The sequence below is a fragment of the Pagrus major genome, chromosome 15 (genome assembly GCF_040436345.1).
Source record: "Pagrus major chromosome 15, Pma_NU_1.0".
Classification (NCBI taxonomy): domain Eukaryota; kingdom Metazoa; phylum Chordata; class Actinopteri; order Spariformes; family Sparidae; genus Pagrus; species Pagrus major.
The window spans coordinates 11,175,897-11,193,255 of record NC_133229.1 but is presented as its reverse complement, the minus strand read 5'-3'; the positions used below and the strand labels follow the sequence as shown (position 1 = coordinate 11,193,255).

Genomic DNA, 17,359 nt, shown 5'->3' with positions numbered 1-17,359 from the left:
CATAATAATGAAACACTTAAACGTGGGACGTTATTTAAGGGTAAGAATACAAACTTAAATAACTTATTTTCCCTCAGAATAAGACTTTTAACATTAGCATTTATTATTGAGTTCATTACAAATGAGGTCGTTCAGCCGTCTAGCTGACTGATTAACCTCAAAGCACCTAAAACTACAAATGTAAAATAGCTATCTCTAATTTCAGCCATAATTAAGCTAACAGTACAAGCTAACATTACATTGTTTTGATGTCTAGAAAGAGCCGCTTTCATTGTAAGCATATTGTTTGTCCACTGGCGAAATATTTTGCACACTACCTGAACTTCTTTGCGTTTATTAGCTCGGTGTTACTGTTGTGGAAGCAAAATGTGAAGTTTTTAGGGTTTGTTTTGTAGAGTCGTAGCTACACCTGCTGGTCAGAGACAAGAATGCGCGAGAGCTCCTCCAACGTTCGTGCGCGTTATGCGTTCGCGCGCCTGAGCTTGAGAAAATGAAGGACAGAAAATACGTAGCTGATAATTTAAGCGTTAAATTAGCTTCAGCTGTTTTTGTCTTTTAATTACAATATACCCGCGTCGTTACGACTGCGTGATACACACAGTCATACATGAAAACATTAACAAAGGACAAAACTGAGCGTCGTATACATTCGTCGTTGCAGATGTTGAAAATAACTGACACCGCTTTGGACCAATAAGAATCGCAGCTTTCTTTACGTGCGCTCTCTGGCCAATAGCTGATGAGGATGTGCCGCGCTCAAGTTAGATAGATCCCGAGAGGGCTATATATAGGTGGAGGGATACACAATCGAGGAATGTGCTGCTGCAGACCTCAGAAGCCATTTTGAGATGATGTCCCTGTTGAGAAAGCCTATGAAGATGCTGAAATCAACGAACATGGTTACATTTCTGTCTGTTTCTCCCTCCGTCTCCTCTATTGCACCATGGCAGCTGTCAACCGACGGGACATTAGCAAAGCGGGGTATCAAGCTGTGCTCACAGAGTTAAAACGTCATTGATATGAAAGAGGAGAGTGTCTGTTTACTGTCTCTGTCGAGACATGTAACACCGTGAGTTTTTTCCAGTCTGAAATCTTGCAGCATCTCTCACAACCCAACGTCTCCTTGAGTGACTGAGTTAATTCACTCTGGTGCCGGGGAGAAGGGAGGCAGATCCGTTTTCCAATGGCTTCTGTGAGCCTTGTTTCCAGTCCCCCAGCCCCTGTTCTTGACAAAAACATGACAGACTCTGAGCTTGCAGGGGATGAAAGGTCGAGTAACATTCTTATGCAATTCTTAATACGCTCATCTGTGCGTTTCAGTGCTGTGGGTCTACATGCTTGTGTTACTGTTTTCTATCTTTTTTTATTATTATTATTTAACCATGAATTGCAGGGTGCAGAGTCCACGGTTTCCCCCCTCAAAAGATCTTTGCATGCCTCTTTGGTGCTGTCCAAATAGCCTAGTTTCCCATCACCGTGTCGATAAGACTCATTCATGATCATTTCCATGCAAGATAGCAGACCTCATCGTTTGTGCTGTTGTGGTACTGGGATGGATTCATGGCTTCGTTGTTGCCATCTGCAGGAGGCTATGCAAATGACTATGATGTAAATGCCACGCCCATCCTCGTACCGTACTCCCCCTACCGGGCACCTGGGAGTACAGCTGAGGCAGGGTTCAGGCAGGGTTGAGAGATTATGTGCTTCTGCTGGGTTTAGGCCATGTCTGTGTCCTTGTGATTGGTCCCTAGTCAAAACAGGGCTGCCAGACCAGGTGAACAAAGAGGGCCAAGTGTTTGCTGGTGTCAAAGAAAAGAGATTTCACTGTCTAACACAAGGTGAAGCAAGGAAGAAGGAAAAGCTGATGTAGTGTTTGGAGCAAAAACTTGTGGAGTGTCAGCTATTGAAGCTGTGACTGTGCACCTTCCATGCCGCGCTCTGGGCATCTAGTTGTTCCTCTTAAATGGATAGACCGCTGCTTTTGAGTTCTTTCTGTGGTGTGCAAAAATACATTTCTCTCTTCACATTGATTAGTTATGCTGGGATGTTCGTATGCCATCCTTATAAATGGTATTCTAGCAGAATTTGCCTACATTTGTTATCTGTCTTCAATTAGTTACATGAGCATGCAATTTCAAATGCGTTGTATTTAAGTTGGCAAGTGTTCCACATCGCATCCTGAGGTCTGTGCTGCTTTCACTGGACTGGAAGTTAAGTTTAAGTACAGTATGGTGGTAGCTTTGGATGTGGAGGGTGTCAGGGTGAAGTCTGATCTGCATTGATGTCAGTGGGTGGACATTCTTTCCCATTTCATGGTGTCTTTGTTTCATGCTCCTACCTGCAGTATATCTATAAAGCAGCTAATGTTACATGTCACGGAAATAATATCAACACTGAAATGGTGATATATATATATATAAACTATTGTCATACTGTGATGTTAGATGGTTTCACATGGACAATTTGCTTTAAAATATTTTAGGATATATTATTATATGAAATACCTGCTCTGTATTAGTCATCTGATATAATACAGTATGTTTTCATTTCGGTTTTAAATATTTGAATCACAGCCAGTTGAGGCATCATTTTAAATGTGGATCAAGTGTTATAAAAGCTTGCTTTTAACTGCCAACTTGTGTTATAACTGATTAGATTTAAATTGACTGTTACTGTTTGATACACGGCAGATAAAAGCATCATCTGTTGGAAGTAGTCACCTGGGTACCAGCTCACTCATTCAGTAATAACGCCTCCACAAAGGGTCATGGGTGCTGCAGCAAACTAATAGAAAATTCCACATTTTTCCAAAATTACTAGGGATGCAAAATATATTCTTTTTCAGCCAATGCTGATAACCCAAAAACAGCCTGCTTCTCATGGCTGATACTGATAATTTAACAAGACATGTTTGGCTGTCTAGTCGACAATGCATGGCTCTAACCAGATGTAGCAGTTTGACATCATTAGTGCAACATGCTGCACTTGTTCTTCTCCTTGTCCCTTTTCTTGTAAACGCTGCATTTGTTAAGTCAATGAAAGCAATCTGGCTTCATGCTATCAGCTCTATTGGTTAGAATTTCACCGCTGCCAATATACAGGCGATAATATAAATTTCCTAACATCCTGCCTAATTTATTGGCTGAAATGTATGCATCCTGCAAACCTAATACGTACTGATCTACATCTGTTACTGAACAGTAATAGACGTCTGTGTCTTTGAACATGAATGTCACAGTATTTCAGTGTCCAGCATTGAATACAGTGCTCTCAATCCTTGTAATTATTGCTTTGGAGAGTTCCCATGGGCTTTTAGCCTCATAGCTTTTGTTAAAATTCCATCAAAACATATGCAATATTGCTATTCAAATAAGAAATATTTACTTGTACTTAACTATGACAGAGGAACTTTGTCATCAAGATTTGTAATTTGGCAACATATGTGTGCTAAATCATACTTATCCGTCTCTGATTCCAGGTGGCCATTATATAAAGAAACTGAATAACCTCACTGCTAGAAATCTGAGGTCAAACTTAATTTGGTTTTCATAAAATAACTACACACTGGTTCACAGGAAATCAGAACTTAGCCTTGAATTATTGACAGGATGTTTTTGGTACAGGAAAGGCTTAGGGTGTCTTGGAAACTGTCTGGCATGATAGTGCTACCTTGCTCCAAATGAAGTGAAAGGATGTTATGACAGGTTCACTGTAATTTATTTTGTTATTCCTTATGAGATTATTACAGAAGGTCTAGTTTATTTGCTCATCAGATGTTTTTCTCATGATTTGAAAAACATGTCCAAGACAAAACATGTCTGAGACACAAATACAGCATATAACTTCCATACAGGTCATTCACTGTGCTGTATGTTTTTCTCTTTATAGAGAGGATGGCGAACTGGAAGATGGAGAAATAGATGATGAAGGGATTGGAATTGAAGAGGAAAACAAAGAGTCTGTGGAGGTGAATGACGACAAAGAAAAAGAAAAGGAAAAAGAAAAATCTAAAGACAAAGAAGAAAAGACCCACAGGCACTCGAGGAAAAGATACAAAAAAAACAGAGAGAAGAGGAGGTCTAAAAGGAGGAGGCGTGACCGACAGAAAGTAAGATGCAATCATGCTTTTGATCAATATCTCATAGTGCTACTGCAGTTAAGGCATAAATGTGAACTAATTCAAAATTCTCTTTAATGTTGTTTTTCCTTTGTTCCCTCAGCACCACTCCCCCTCCAGCAGCTCAAGCTCTGACAGTTATGACTCTGACTACGACCGACCAGAAAGGCCCAAAAACCGGAAGAGCCAGGGATGTAGCCGTGAGTCTGACGGCCAGTCCTCTCAGGTGAGCTCCTCACCGCTAACCATTTATATAAGCTAAATATTCATCTAAGCATCATTGTGAGACGATTTCCTCTCTGTCAACTTTCCAGCATGGACGGGATTCAAAAGGAGGCCATGGCAAGTCCCCGCCGCACAAGAGCAGCGATTTTGACAAATACAGTGACTACAGTGATGACAAATATGACTACGATGAAGAGGAGGATGATTACGAAGATGATGAGTATCCTCAGTCAAAAGATTCCCAGAGTCACGGAAGGGGACGCCATCCTAAAGACCAGATGAGGAGAGGAAACATGAGAGGGATGAAACAACAGCAGTGTATGATTGCTTTTGATATAAGAGTTTGTATATTATGTGATAGAGTCAACACAGTTAATAAATAAAATGTTATGCATTGGTTAGGATGCACAGAGTTTCATCATGTCTTCAAAAATCTCCTTTTCAGATGGGCAGAGAGGAAGGGGCAGAGGGAGTGGACCAGGGAGAGGACGCGGGATGCTCAACAAGAACAAGAAGCTGAAGGGCAAACCCTGGGGAGGACGTGGACGAGGTCGAGGAGGAGACCAAGGCATGGAAGAAATGATGCCAGTAAGTATGGCAATGTATTAGAACCAGGTTAGATTACATTAGATTAGATTAGATTAGTGTGTTTATATGTGTGCACCTTCTACCTTAACGGACAAAGAACTACAATCTGCCTCTCATTCACCCATTCCTGCCTGCTCTTCCACCTGTAGGTAGATAATATTATATTAGTCATGAGGAATCAAACTAGTACTAAATATTTTTAGTGTCAGCACCACAATGTAAAAAATATTACTTTAGAACACAGACTAACTATTATAGTATTAAAAAACAGGTAGCCTTTGATTGTAGATATTTCCTGTTATCTACTATGAACAGGAGGATATAAGATTTTATCTCTGATTGGGATAAAAACACTCAGTTGATCGTGGTGAATTCCCATTTTCAGGATAATTGTAAATGGGGATAATTGTGAATATTGTGAATAACTACACCTCTAATTTGCACTCCTGTCTCAGTGACCACCAACAATTTGATTGTTTGTGCGTCACTAAAAAGGAGGTCAGCTAAAAATGATGTGTGTAATTTGTGCGATGCAATTAAAATTATTGTTTCTTAAGAAAATGTAAGGTAAAGTTATTCCAGCATGTTTAAGTGCTCTTTTATCTATAAAGCATTAAAATAATGATGAAATAATCTTTACATTTGCAAATTAATTGCGGAAAGAGGCAAAACTCAGACTACATCCTCTTGTTTATTTTGTGTCAAAGGAAGGAAAAAATTCCTCTGGTTTTCAGAAGAAACGGCCAATTATGAGCAAGGAGTTCATCAATCAGCACACAGTTGAACACAATGGCAGATACATCTGCAAGTATTTCTTGGAGGGTCGATGCATCAAGGTAAAGTAGCACTAATGCTATACCTCTTGTTTTAACAATGTAAGCTGATATACGTTGAAATATTTGAAAAAGATAATCGTTTCCTAACTGTAACATGATAATATATTTTCTTCATGCAGGGGGAACAGTGCAAGTTTGAACATGAGCTCGTCATACCTGATAAGAAAAAGGAGCTTTGTAAATTTTACCTCCAGGGTTACTGCAGTAAAGGAGATAATTGCATTTACATGCACAATATCCTTCACTAATGACTACAAGTGTTTTTAATTACATTTGTGTAATTGCACTGCATGATTAACTTAAATCTCATTATACCTTTTAATTAGTCCTGTTCCTTAACCTGTGATTGCACATGAATACCCCTGCAAGTTCTTTCACACAGGAGCCAAATGTTATCAAGGGGACAACTGTAAGTTCTCCCACGAGGCTTTGAATGATGTGACCAAAGAGTTGCTTGATAAGGTAAGACAAATAGAAAAAAGTAGGTTCGGGGGATTTTTAACAACTCTATGACATGACAGTCTCAGGTCTAACGGTCAACAATTGTCCTGTTTCTGTTCTCTGAATCATTTCTCAGATAATTAACACTGAAGAGGAGAATGCCCGTGAGGACGAATTGGAGCTTGAGGATCTGAGAAAGCAGGGAATCGCCCCGCTTCCGAAGCCTCCTCCTGGGGTGGGGTTGCTGCCCACTCCTGGTCAGAGCAGTCCCACAGATGGAGCCTCTGGCCAAGCAGGGAAGAAAATCCCCTCCCTGTTTGAAATCAAGGTTCAACCTACTGTGAACTTGGCACAAAAAATTGGTCTGAGGTAACTAAAATAATCAGTCATCAAACTAAAAGACCAAATTCAAAGAATTGTTTTGAGCTCACCCTAAACCTACTTGTGCACATTATTTTTCAGTGGCTCCAACTTCTCCCAGAATCAAGGTGAAGGCACCAATCAGTTTAGTGGAGGCTCAGAGGACCCACAGAGTGGAGGTATGGTGCCTTCAGGCCCCTCTGCGCCACCTATTCCTCCCCCTGGATCACCTAGTCCCATGGGTCATCCCACTGGGCCACCCATGCCACAGAGCCCCCCAGGATTTCCAATGCCGCCACCAATCCTCCCCTCTGGTCAACCCCCACCCTTCCACGGAAACCACCCTCAGATGAATATGCAGAGGCCTCCATTCCCTGCTATGCCAGATCTGCAGATGCTGCAAAGTCTCTTCCCTTTTCCATCCATGGGTCAGAACCCAGTAGAGCTCTTCAGCAGCTTCCTCCGAAATCAGGCCATGGGTCAGCAGGGAGGTCAGTGTTATATTAATGTGGCTGTCCAACAGGTTAATTACCTTTTTAATGTTACTGAAAATACAAAAATGTGTCTTTATCTTTTATTTCCTATTTGATAGACCCTGGTCTGGCCTTCATACAGAACCTCCAGCAGCAGATGGGTGCAGAGTCACAGTTGCAGTCTTTACCACCAGCCGTGCAGAAAGCCATCTTTCTACACCTGACACAGCAACAACAAGAGTCACATCAACAGGGGAATGAGCCACAGAGAGCAGAGGGCCAGGATGATAATGCAAATAGAGGTAAGTCCCAGAGGCAAGATGCAGGTTTGATGAATAAAATAAACTAAAACCTAGAAGCTCTTCAGAAATTGAGCACAAACTGAAGTAAAAAAGACTTATGTGGGAATAAACCCAAATAACCCAAATATCTCAGTAAACCTGTTTTTTTGATATGATACTATAAGTTACAATACCTTGCGACACGATATGATACACTGTATTATCACTGTAGGAAAATTTGTCCTGGAATCAAATCCTGTGCACATATAGCTGCCATCGTAATAGTGATAAAAAAATAAAAACATAACCAACCACAACCCAAATTACACATATTACACTCCTGCAGCCTCAAGCAACATAATTTAACATTTTACTTGAGGTAGGCACAAATGAGTTTCTAAAACGGTGTTACATGGATAATCTACATCATGCCCTGAGAGGACAAACACTAAAATGTTATTTCATTTTAATTCGCAGATGAAACTACAAACTGGTACTCAAGCGATGAGGAGGATGGGAGCTGTGTTTCTGCAATCCTTAAATCTCTAAAGAAGCAGAGCGAGATGTCTCATTCCAAGCCCCTCCAGGCTGCCGCAGGAACTCCAGCACTGGGTGACCCTCGGCTTGTGAAGGAGAGGGCCCCACCCAGCGACCCCCGTATGAAGACAGACCCTCGACAGCGACCCCCTGATATGAAAAAGGATTCGGACGGATCTGCAGACCCAAGGCTCTCCAGAGACCCCAGGAAGATCAGACCGATGGAAACAAGCTCCTATCGCCAGCAGAGCCACCCTGCTCCTCAGAAGCCTACAGGAGATGAAGATGATGAAGGAGAGAGGGAGCTCAGGGAAAAGGCTGTTCTCATCCCTGTAGATGCCGGCCCTGGTGTGGTGCTGCGAGACCCTCGTTGCCAGTTAAAGCAGTTCAGCCACATCAAGGTGGACATCCTGCTCCAGCGGCCAGCCTTCGCTCAGACAGTGGTGTGGGCCCCTGAGGACCTCATACCTTCCTTGGTGCCCAAACAGGAACACTCCATCAACCTGCCTCTTCCTCCCCTGATTGCAGATGCTCAGATGAACCGAACAAGCCTGCCTGACCATCCGCCCGTTTCCAGTCCTCCGCCGACTGACCCCAGACTGGCAGCCGCACGTTTGAAGGAGCGCATGAGTCGTTTGTCCTCTGGATCTCTAGAGTCTCGATCATCCACTGAAAGACCTGCAGATCCACGTCAGCAGAAGACTCTGGACCCTAGACTTAAGCGTACAGGCAGTCTGGACTCCAAGCTGCTGGGTCAAAAAGAGCCCTCCTCTGGGGGAGGTGTTGTGGACCCTAGGCTACAGAAGGCCAATGTTAGCCCCTCTCCTCATGCCACTCGAGCCAAACTAGAGCCTGAGAAGCTGCCACCGTATGCGCCTCGTCTGGCATCCTCTGGTGGAGGGCTAGAGAGTCCCACTACAATCCTTGGGGGCATCAGTCTGTACGATCCTCGTAATCAAACCGGGCAGGCTCAGAAGGAGCAAGTGGAGCCTCCTAAAAAGGCAGGGATTCTCAAACTCCCTGATAAGAAAGACAACACTCCGCCGCCATCACTCTCACCACCCCAACGAAGTAGCTCTTTCGAAGACCCCAAAAGCACAGACGTTGCCTCAGATCAGACTCCACCTACCAGTTCTCCCGCAGTGCCTCCTGCGTCACCTGTAAAACCCCCTGCCGTTCATAACCTCCCCATCCAGGCACTGGCCGGGCTGATCCGACCTCAGTACACCGACCCCAGGCAGGCCAAACCGGGAGGACAAGCCTCTACAGGTGCACAAGAAGAGGCAGAGGAAAAGAAGGAGAAGGAGAAGGAGAAGGATCAGAAGGAGGAGGAGGAGGCTATTGAGGAAGAGCCGAAACAGGACGATCCAGAGGAGGAGGCAGACGACAGGACACTCAAAGATGTGTTCAAGACTTTTGATCCCACTGCTTCCCCTTTCTGCCAGTGAACATTATTAATCATTATTCAGCTTTACATGAACCTATTTATTTCTGTATATAAACGATCCTGTATAAAAACACATGCTATCTAGTGCACCACCCATTTGTAATTTTCATGTACGTTTGAAACAATCAGAAAAGAGGAATTATTTTAACTGTGTAGTTTTCACTAAGGACTGACCCACATGTTGTTTACTATTCTCTGGGTTCATTCCAGGCATTACACTCTGTATTATAGCTCATTCATTCACTCTACATGCAGAGAGATAATGTGCAGCGATCGATCAAACAGCAGTTGTAAGAATTCCCTTGAGATTTTTTGTATTTACTTATTTATTTCAAGACACTTTTATACATGAGATTTTTATGTTTATGCCCACTTTTATGAGAAGGGATTTTTTTCACAATAAGTCAGCCATTGACTATATAAAATAGAAGTCGACAGATGTTTTATTGTACATTTCCATTTTTTTTTTACCACACAGCCTGATACGAGTTTGTGACGTCATCATCTTACATGATCAGGTCAGATAATCAAAATAGGCCCTTTTTTTACTGCACTTTTCCCAGAAAGGCACATATGTTGAGATACACAAGTTAATTCTTCAATTCTTAGCCTGAAATGCAACTAGAAATGATTGATTGCTGTTCTCTTTCACAGCATTGTGTTTTTAAATTAAATTCTCTACAACAGGGCTGCCCAGAGTCTTAGGTTTGATTTGGACTCACAGATGTTTCTAGTGAAAATAAAAAAATATTTTAAAAATTATAATACAAATTGTTATTTATGCTGTTTTATTTTTGTAAAGTAAAAGTGTTCTTTGAAAATGTAGGATCCCAATTTATTTTTCATAGAGTGAGCACAGCAGGCAGACACAGTTAAGTGAACTTGGGTTCAAAGTACCATTTTCCATTTTAAGAATACAATGGGTGTTTGTGTTTCTCCTGTGGCCCAACATCAAGTTTGAATTTTGGCCATCCAGGGTGAAAGGTTTGGGCACCCTTGCCCTACAGTTAAGCTAGCTTGCAGAGTTGTTGTGCAATATGAAACAGTTTCCTGTTTAGATGAAAAGAACATCTAAATATCTGTTTTATACATGTGTGGCCTCTTTTCATTGGAAGGGGTCTACATATTTGAGGGTTTAACATTACTGTTGTAGGCTTTTCTAACTTGCAAACCAGTATTTAAAGGCAGTGAGTCATTATGGGCTTCTTCATTTGATCTGTCACCGTCTTTTCTTAAAAGACTCGCTGCTTTCAAGCTTGTAAATAGCAGTTGAACTGTCTTTCACCTGTTTTCATCAGAATAAGAAATCAAGAAAGAAATAACGTATACTATGAAAAGAGAGATGCGGATATCTATGATACAAATATGACCGTAATGACTATGTTTCATGTAAACTTGTTGGAGTTGACTGCAGATGTACTCATGCAGGGTTATACTGTAAGTGCTACAAAGAGTAAGTGCTGTAGGCCGTGAGGCAGTTTGTATAATTCGACAGCTCTTTGTCTGTTAAGGTGAGCTGCAACTAAGCTACGTACTTTTATTTGTTTTTCACAAGTCACATTGTAAATGCCTATTTTGTATCACGTGTACAGTCAGTTTTTGAGTGTTTTAATGAATAATGCTTTATTTTTTTCCTGTCAGTATGGTGATTATGGTTGTAATAATACTGTATGACATTTTAACAACACATATGCCCGTCACATTTCAGTGATTTTATTATGAATATCTGAAATAAAGAAATAAAACATAAGTCATTTTATTTCAGAATCACACACCAAGTTGCAGTGTCTCATTTTAGTTTGTATAAATGTACACATCCAGTGTTATATCCAGTTGTTGAGACTAACTATGTACATTTACTCAACTATGACACTTGTGAGTACAATTTTGAGGCACCTTTCTTGAGTATTTCCATTTAATGCTACTCCATTATATTTCAGAGGCAAATATTGTGATAGATATAGCTTCTACTTTCCTTTCAGATAAATGTTTTGCATAAAACATATAGATACACAAGACTGTTAAAGATTATTAAGCCATGGGTTTCCAACCTTGTTTGTGACCTTTTATAAGAGAAATGTGGTTGGGGCCTTTCTTACATTTCAAGTGTTAAACTTTTCAGATGGTTTAATTTAAATCAGTTTGAGGCTCAGAGAGGTCAAATTATTCTATATTTCATAAAGTGAAAGGGGGAAAAGTCCCTAAAATTACTGCAGAGATTTGAAGCATAACTTTTATTCTTCTTCTATCTCACATCAATCATTTCATCTCCCTTTAGATTTACGTTGTGACCGATCAGAGGGGCCTGAACCCCACAAGACTGAATTATCTCTACTGCAAGCAGCTACAGCAGCAAAATTCTGCTAACACATTGATGAATCAATCTAATATATAATATTAATACGCCAAACAACAGCCAGAACAAATACTTTTACTTTTGCTTATGCTACTTTTGTACATGAAAAAAGTAAGACTTGAAAAATGCAGGACTTTTTCCTCCATTCCACCTCAGATCAAATCAAATCTCAGCTTCAGAACAAAATATTTCACATCGTCCAGCTTGCTGAAGTGACCTTGAGCATGTCTATGAAAGCTGGCAAAGGTAAAGTGGGTTTCCCGTATTTATATCAAACTGAAAACAAAAATGTGATCTGTGTTAGTGTTCTTATGTCTTGAGACACAAGTACTACACGTGTTTTGAGGGGGTAGTGGTCACTTTAACTGGTGGGGCAAGGCTGGGTGCCACAGGGTGGGATGAGGTCTTCCTCAAACCCAGGTCATCAGTCTCTGGGTTAGAGGTCTGCTGGGCTCGATGGATCTCCAGCTTCCTCCTCCACTGGAAACACAAGGCTGTGGCCTCTGCCCCATCTGAGTTTGGCTCAGGCTGTTTCAAACCCTGGAATAAGATACAGTTTGGAGATAGTTTGCACATTAAGATGTCACATCATTACAGATTTTTTGTTTTTTTAAAGTTAGATTTACTGTCATGCAGGCCGTCTCTGCAGCATGGACCCCACGCAGGACCGTCTGGAGTAGATTTTGTGCATTCTTCACCAGGATCTCATCAGATGATTTGCACCCAGGTGTTACAGCATTGACACTGAGTAGAGATAAAGTAAAGGAAACTGTCTCATTATCTTTCTGTCTTTTCTTTTTTCCCTTTTTTTCCTCCTGTGGTGGAAAGGAACTAAGTACGTATACTCAACTTCTGTACTTAAAGGATAACTTTGCCAATTTTACACATTGAAGTGTGTTTACAGGGATTGTGATGTACTACTGCATGTGTGAAAAAAATAGTTTAAAACCTTATATGGCTCAAAACAACTACACTATTGTTATTGCTACTTTTACATTTCTCCCACCCCTGAAGTCCTCTGACCTGGAGATGATGTTCAGCTGGTTGCTGATGGTGAGAATCTGCTCCACTATGAGGGAGAGTTCGACCGTACACTGTTTATCCAGGCAGTGGTTGGCGATCACTCTGATAAAGTGAGTTACTGACTGACAGTTTGAGATCACATCTTTGGCCGCAGTGACAAAAGCCTCTTTATTCTGGAAAAACAAGAAATGATTGTGAGTGAGAGTGTCTGCAAATATCAAGATCAAGGCACAAAAGTGCCCTCTGGTGGTCGTTACCGGTATTGGGCCTTTCTTCCTCAAGTACTGGGTCATGTAACATATTGTGTCAGCCATCTTCCTGGTCACCTGGACAATTCTGTTGTCCTTAGGATCCCAGCTGTCACTTTCTTGCTTTAAAGAAAGGGAGGTGGAGGTGAGGCAAGAAGCTTCTTTGTATGCAGCACACCATACACCATCCTGTAGAGAAAATGAGGACATGATTTATTTTGTACATATAAGAATGACTGAGCTGTAAAATCTTGTTAATCATGAGCTACCTACATCTTTTCCCTTATTTCCAGGTTCATATTTGGCCACGGCTGCCATGTTCATCTTCAGTTCTGCACCATCAACCCTTTCTGTGTTTCCTCTCTGCCAGGACATCGTTGCATCGGAGGGAAATTCCATTTCTTTGACTTTAGGTGGGATTGAAGCCAACACTTCTTTGACATCTTCTGGTGCTCCTCCTTGTAGACCAGCCATGATGTGCTCTTTAGCCTCTTGGTGGATCCCATCCTGCTTCCTGATCTCCTCCACCACATAGTGAGCTTTGGCCGACCAGCACTGTATCTGCACCTCCAGACTGAGCGTGTCACAGATGTAGTGAGTCTCCACCATGAGCCTCGCCCGGCTGATTATATCTGAGATTTGAAAAGACAAGTGGTCGTTGATAGACCTCAGGTTAGACCGTGCGCGTGGGTCGCGGATGTAGTTCAAGGAATTCTCGACTCTCTTGGTCGCGAGTTTGACATTTTGAAAAAGCGCTTCTGCTGCGTTTTCGAACTTCTTTGCGTCTTCTGCGTCGTTATCTCTAAAGTGTTCAGCAGCGAAATAAGCAGTGCTGACAATGTTTTTAAGTGCAGTGTCGTAATCTTGATTTGCTTTGCTTAAATGTCCAGAAAGCACTCTGATTTTAATCAAAAGATGTCTCTGAAAGAATTCTGACTTTGCAAGTTGCATTACATTCGGCATGATATCAAGCTCTTCGGCAGATTTGAGATAGGTGTCAGTCAGTGTCTTCAGTTCATCCTGGTATCCTGTTAACTGTTTGGATTTGTAAGCACTTTTACAATTCAGGCTTGTTAGCCTTGCTGCCTCTTGGATTCGAAGCGAGTTCTCAGACAACACGGATAGCTGTTTCTGAGGGCCCAGCTGGTTCATGGCAGTTGATGTTCCCAAAATCTTATCAACAGAATTCAACAGAATCTGAACAGACAGGCCCCAGAGGATACAGAGTCCCTCTAGTTGATCTACCTGTCCTTCTACTGAGGTAGAAAACTCGACCAGAAACCTTGTGTTGTTCTGTGCTTTGTTCAGCTTGTTGTGTAAAACACTGAATGTTTCTTGACCGTCACATTGTGAGGTTAAATCAGACAATGTCAGGAACTGGACCGTATCAGCACACAGAGTCATCACTTCATTTAGTTGCTGCTTAACAGTGGCTGCCATCAGATTTCCTTGCAGCTCAGTGTAAACAGCATGATACCAAGTTCCAGCCACCGGCAGTAAAACCTTTCGGGTGTTGTTAATAAGGTCAGAAAACTGTGTGCTGTGTTTGTAGATGCTCTCCGTGCTCATCGCCGAGCTCATCGCCGTCTCTTGAGCCGTCTGGACTAGCAGCGGAGTCAGAGACACCAGCTCAGCTCTGAAACTTTCCAACGTCTGATGATCAATGGCATCAACAATGGCCAGGGCTTCTTTTGCAGCTTGAGCGTACCAGTTGGACAGCTCAAGCACACCAGTGCAGGCCTGGTTGAGTGCTGTCACATCTTTCTCTTTAGTCACAGCCACAACTTCATACAGGAGGGGTAAAAGGTCAAATTCAAGAGGCTTGTGGATCAGTCTGGGCTCATCGGAGACAGCTGGGATCTTTAAATCATCTCTGTCATATTTATGAGACAGTTCTGCTTCTATGGTTTCCTCATCTGAGTGATCCTCCTCCTCGTGTTCTGTTTGGGAATCCCTCTCTGTAACCTCCAAAACAGGAGACTCAGAGCCTCTTCTCACATGATCCAGGTTCAGATCACAGGCGACTTTGACTGGTAAACGTGGCTGTGAGGTTTCAGGCTGCCGTGCCCCCTCTCGCAGCGGGCTCAGGAGATGTGGATGCTGTTGTCCATCCAGCCCCTGTCTGAGAACTTTAAAATGCTGAATAGCCATGGAAACGTTATCTGAAAACGGAGTATAAGCTTCCACATTTAGACTGGAACATGAAAGCATGTCTCTGACTGACTCGCTCACTTTGATTTGAGATGACTGAACCTGTTTCAGCAGGACCAGGAGGCCATTCCTGTAGATGGGGTCATCACTTCTATCCAAGTGCCTCCTCACTGACTGAATCACCAGCTTCATGTGACAGTTAAGGTCTGTCGCATGAGCATTAAACAGTTTATAGCTTTGCTCTCTGTACGCTGCATCACATCCATGCCGATCATTGACCATCTCATTAATAGCAATACTGGTGAACTCCTTCACGTCCAATACATCGCTGAGAGCATCCTGAAGCTGACTACTCTCTTCCTCCCATTTCTGACACACCTCGTGAAGCTTTTGAACAGTTTGCATTGAATTATCTGCAAGCTCCAGCGAAAGCGGTGCAATTCGAGCTCTCAGTCGTGTGAGGCACGCTCGCGAGTTCTCCACGTTCTCCAAACTCTTCACATCAACGGCCACAGCTGAGACAAAAGTTGCCACTTGGATTATTCCATCAGTGGAAGATATGAAATCCTCAACTAGCGGCTGTACAAAGTTCAGATCCATCTGTGTGGAAGAATGTGCGACCAGGATCTGTCTTGTCACGCTTAAAAGTTCCTCAACTGTAGAGGATGCTGTGAGAAATGTGTCCAGGACTTGATAAAGAACAGTCATCATCAAAGCTTCATCAAGCATTTGGATTTGCTGCGCCAACAAAGTGCAGGTCGTCTCAAGGCTCTGCTCAGAATCATCAGGATCCTCTGAGGACTTTAAGATCCGTTTTATGTCTGACCAGAACTGCAGGATGTGACGACAATGACCCACCACTCTCTGCTGAAACTCTCTTCGAGAAGAGTTTGCAACAACCATGCAGTGGAACACAAGATCTCTCACCACGCTGTCAAAGCCACTGCCTGGGATTGACAAAGTCGAAGACCTAGTAAGTTGTTGTAACAGACTGTTCCTTCTCCCTGTGTAATACCCACATGGACCCAGTGATCCACTGTGGCGTTCACTTTTCAGGGTGATGACAATATCACTCACCGTGCTCTGCACCTTATCCAGAATGTATCTCTTGGCAGCCTGTGCCTGCTCGCTTGAAGGGTGTTTGATGGTTGTGCACATGGCCGTTTGCAGCATGGAGATGCACCTCCTCAGGGTCTCCAAGCAATCAAGAAGCTGTTTTGTTTGTCTGGGATCCTGTAAAGAATTTGCCCTCTCCACTGTCAGACTGTTGAGGAGAAGCAGAGCCTGAGAAAACACCTGGAAAGATTTGAGCAGCGACTTGATGTCTGAGGAAGAGCCAAGCTCGGAGAGGCACTCCAAAACACAATCAGCAGCAGCTATAACTCTCCTCACGGTAGCATCGTCGTCCACTAACAGAACCTGAGAGCAGAAAGACAGATAAGGATACTTGTTTTTCATGAAGAACAGTTTCTTATGGTTTTGTAGCCATGCTATTGGCATTTTGGTCCTGACTGAAATATTTCAACAACCATTAGATTGAGTGATTGACTGCCATGAAAGCGGCAAGGCTACCAAACAAAGCCAAAACAAAGACAAGAAAATGTGAAAAGGTATATCGTGTGCTCAAGACCACAGTGTGTTGTGTGTCTCAAAATATTAGCTACTAACAGTATGTAGTGAATAAGTTAAGATGCCACGTGGAGACTTCACATCCTGAACACAAAAATAAGCCTGTTGATTTGACAAAAACATCTCAACAGTCGTGCACAACAGAGTCACTTCTGTTACACTGGAAAAAATTAACATGCATGATGCAGTAACTTGTTCCTTATTCAGCTTTTTTTCAGTGAGATGTCACACTGAATTTGCAGTTCTGTATTAACGACAGACATTGTTTAAAATAAACTCTACAGGGCAGTGTTTTATGATCCTGCCCTTTTGGGGGACCTGTTCTGCATGTTTTAGATGTTTCCCTGCCCCAACACACCTGATTCAGATGAATGGGTTGTTATCAGACTTCAGCAGAGCTTGATGATGAGCTGATCATTTGAATCAGGTGTGTTGGGGCAGGAATCCATATAAAACATGTAGGGCAGGGGGGCCACCAGAACCAGGATTGAAAAACGCTGCTACAGGAATTTGCAAGCAAAAGATGTGTGTGTGTGTTTGGATGTGGGGCTGAAAATATTGTTATCTGCCCCGCAGAAAAAGTTTGGGAACCACAGCATTGAAGTAAGATGGAGAACATTATGCAAACATTCTAGCTGCTAATTGTC

The 17,359-nt window shown here is 42.4% G+C and overlaps 1 protein-coding gene across 1 annotated transcript; it reads left to right on the top strand.

Annotated features, from left to right (window-relative positions):
• Positions 1 to 853: 853 nt before the first annotated feature.
• zc3h6 (zinc finger CCCH-type containing 6) lies at positions 854 to 11,077 on the top strand. The gene is made up of 12 exons (XM_073482656.1): positions 854 to 1,269; positions 3,889 to 4,108; positions 4,221 to 4,343; positions 4,432 to 4,660; positions 4,788 to 4,930; positions 5,638 to 5,766; positions 5,886 to 6,000; positions 6,119 to 6,228; positions 6,344 to 6,576; positions 6,670 to 7,058; positions 7,160 to 7,342; positions 7,799 to 11,077. Exons 1-12 carry the CDS (start codon positions 1,184 to 1,186, stop codon positions 9,304 to 9,306), a joined length of 3,468 nt encoding a protein of 1,155 aa, XP_073338757.1. The 5' UTR covers positions 854 to 1,183; the 3' UTR covers positions 9,307 to 11,077.
• The last annotated feature ends 6,282 nt before the right edge of the window (positions 11,078 to 17,359 follow it).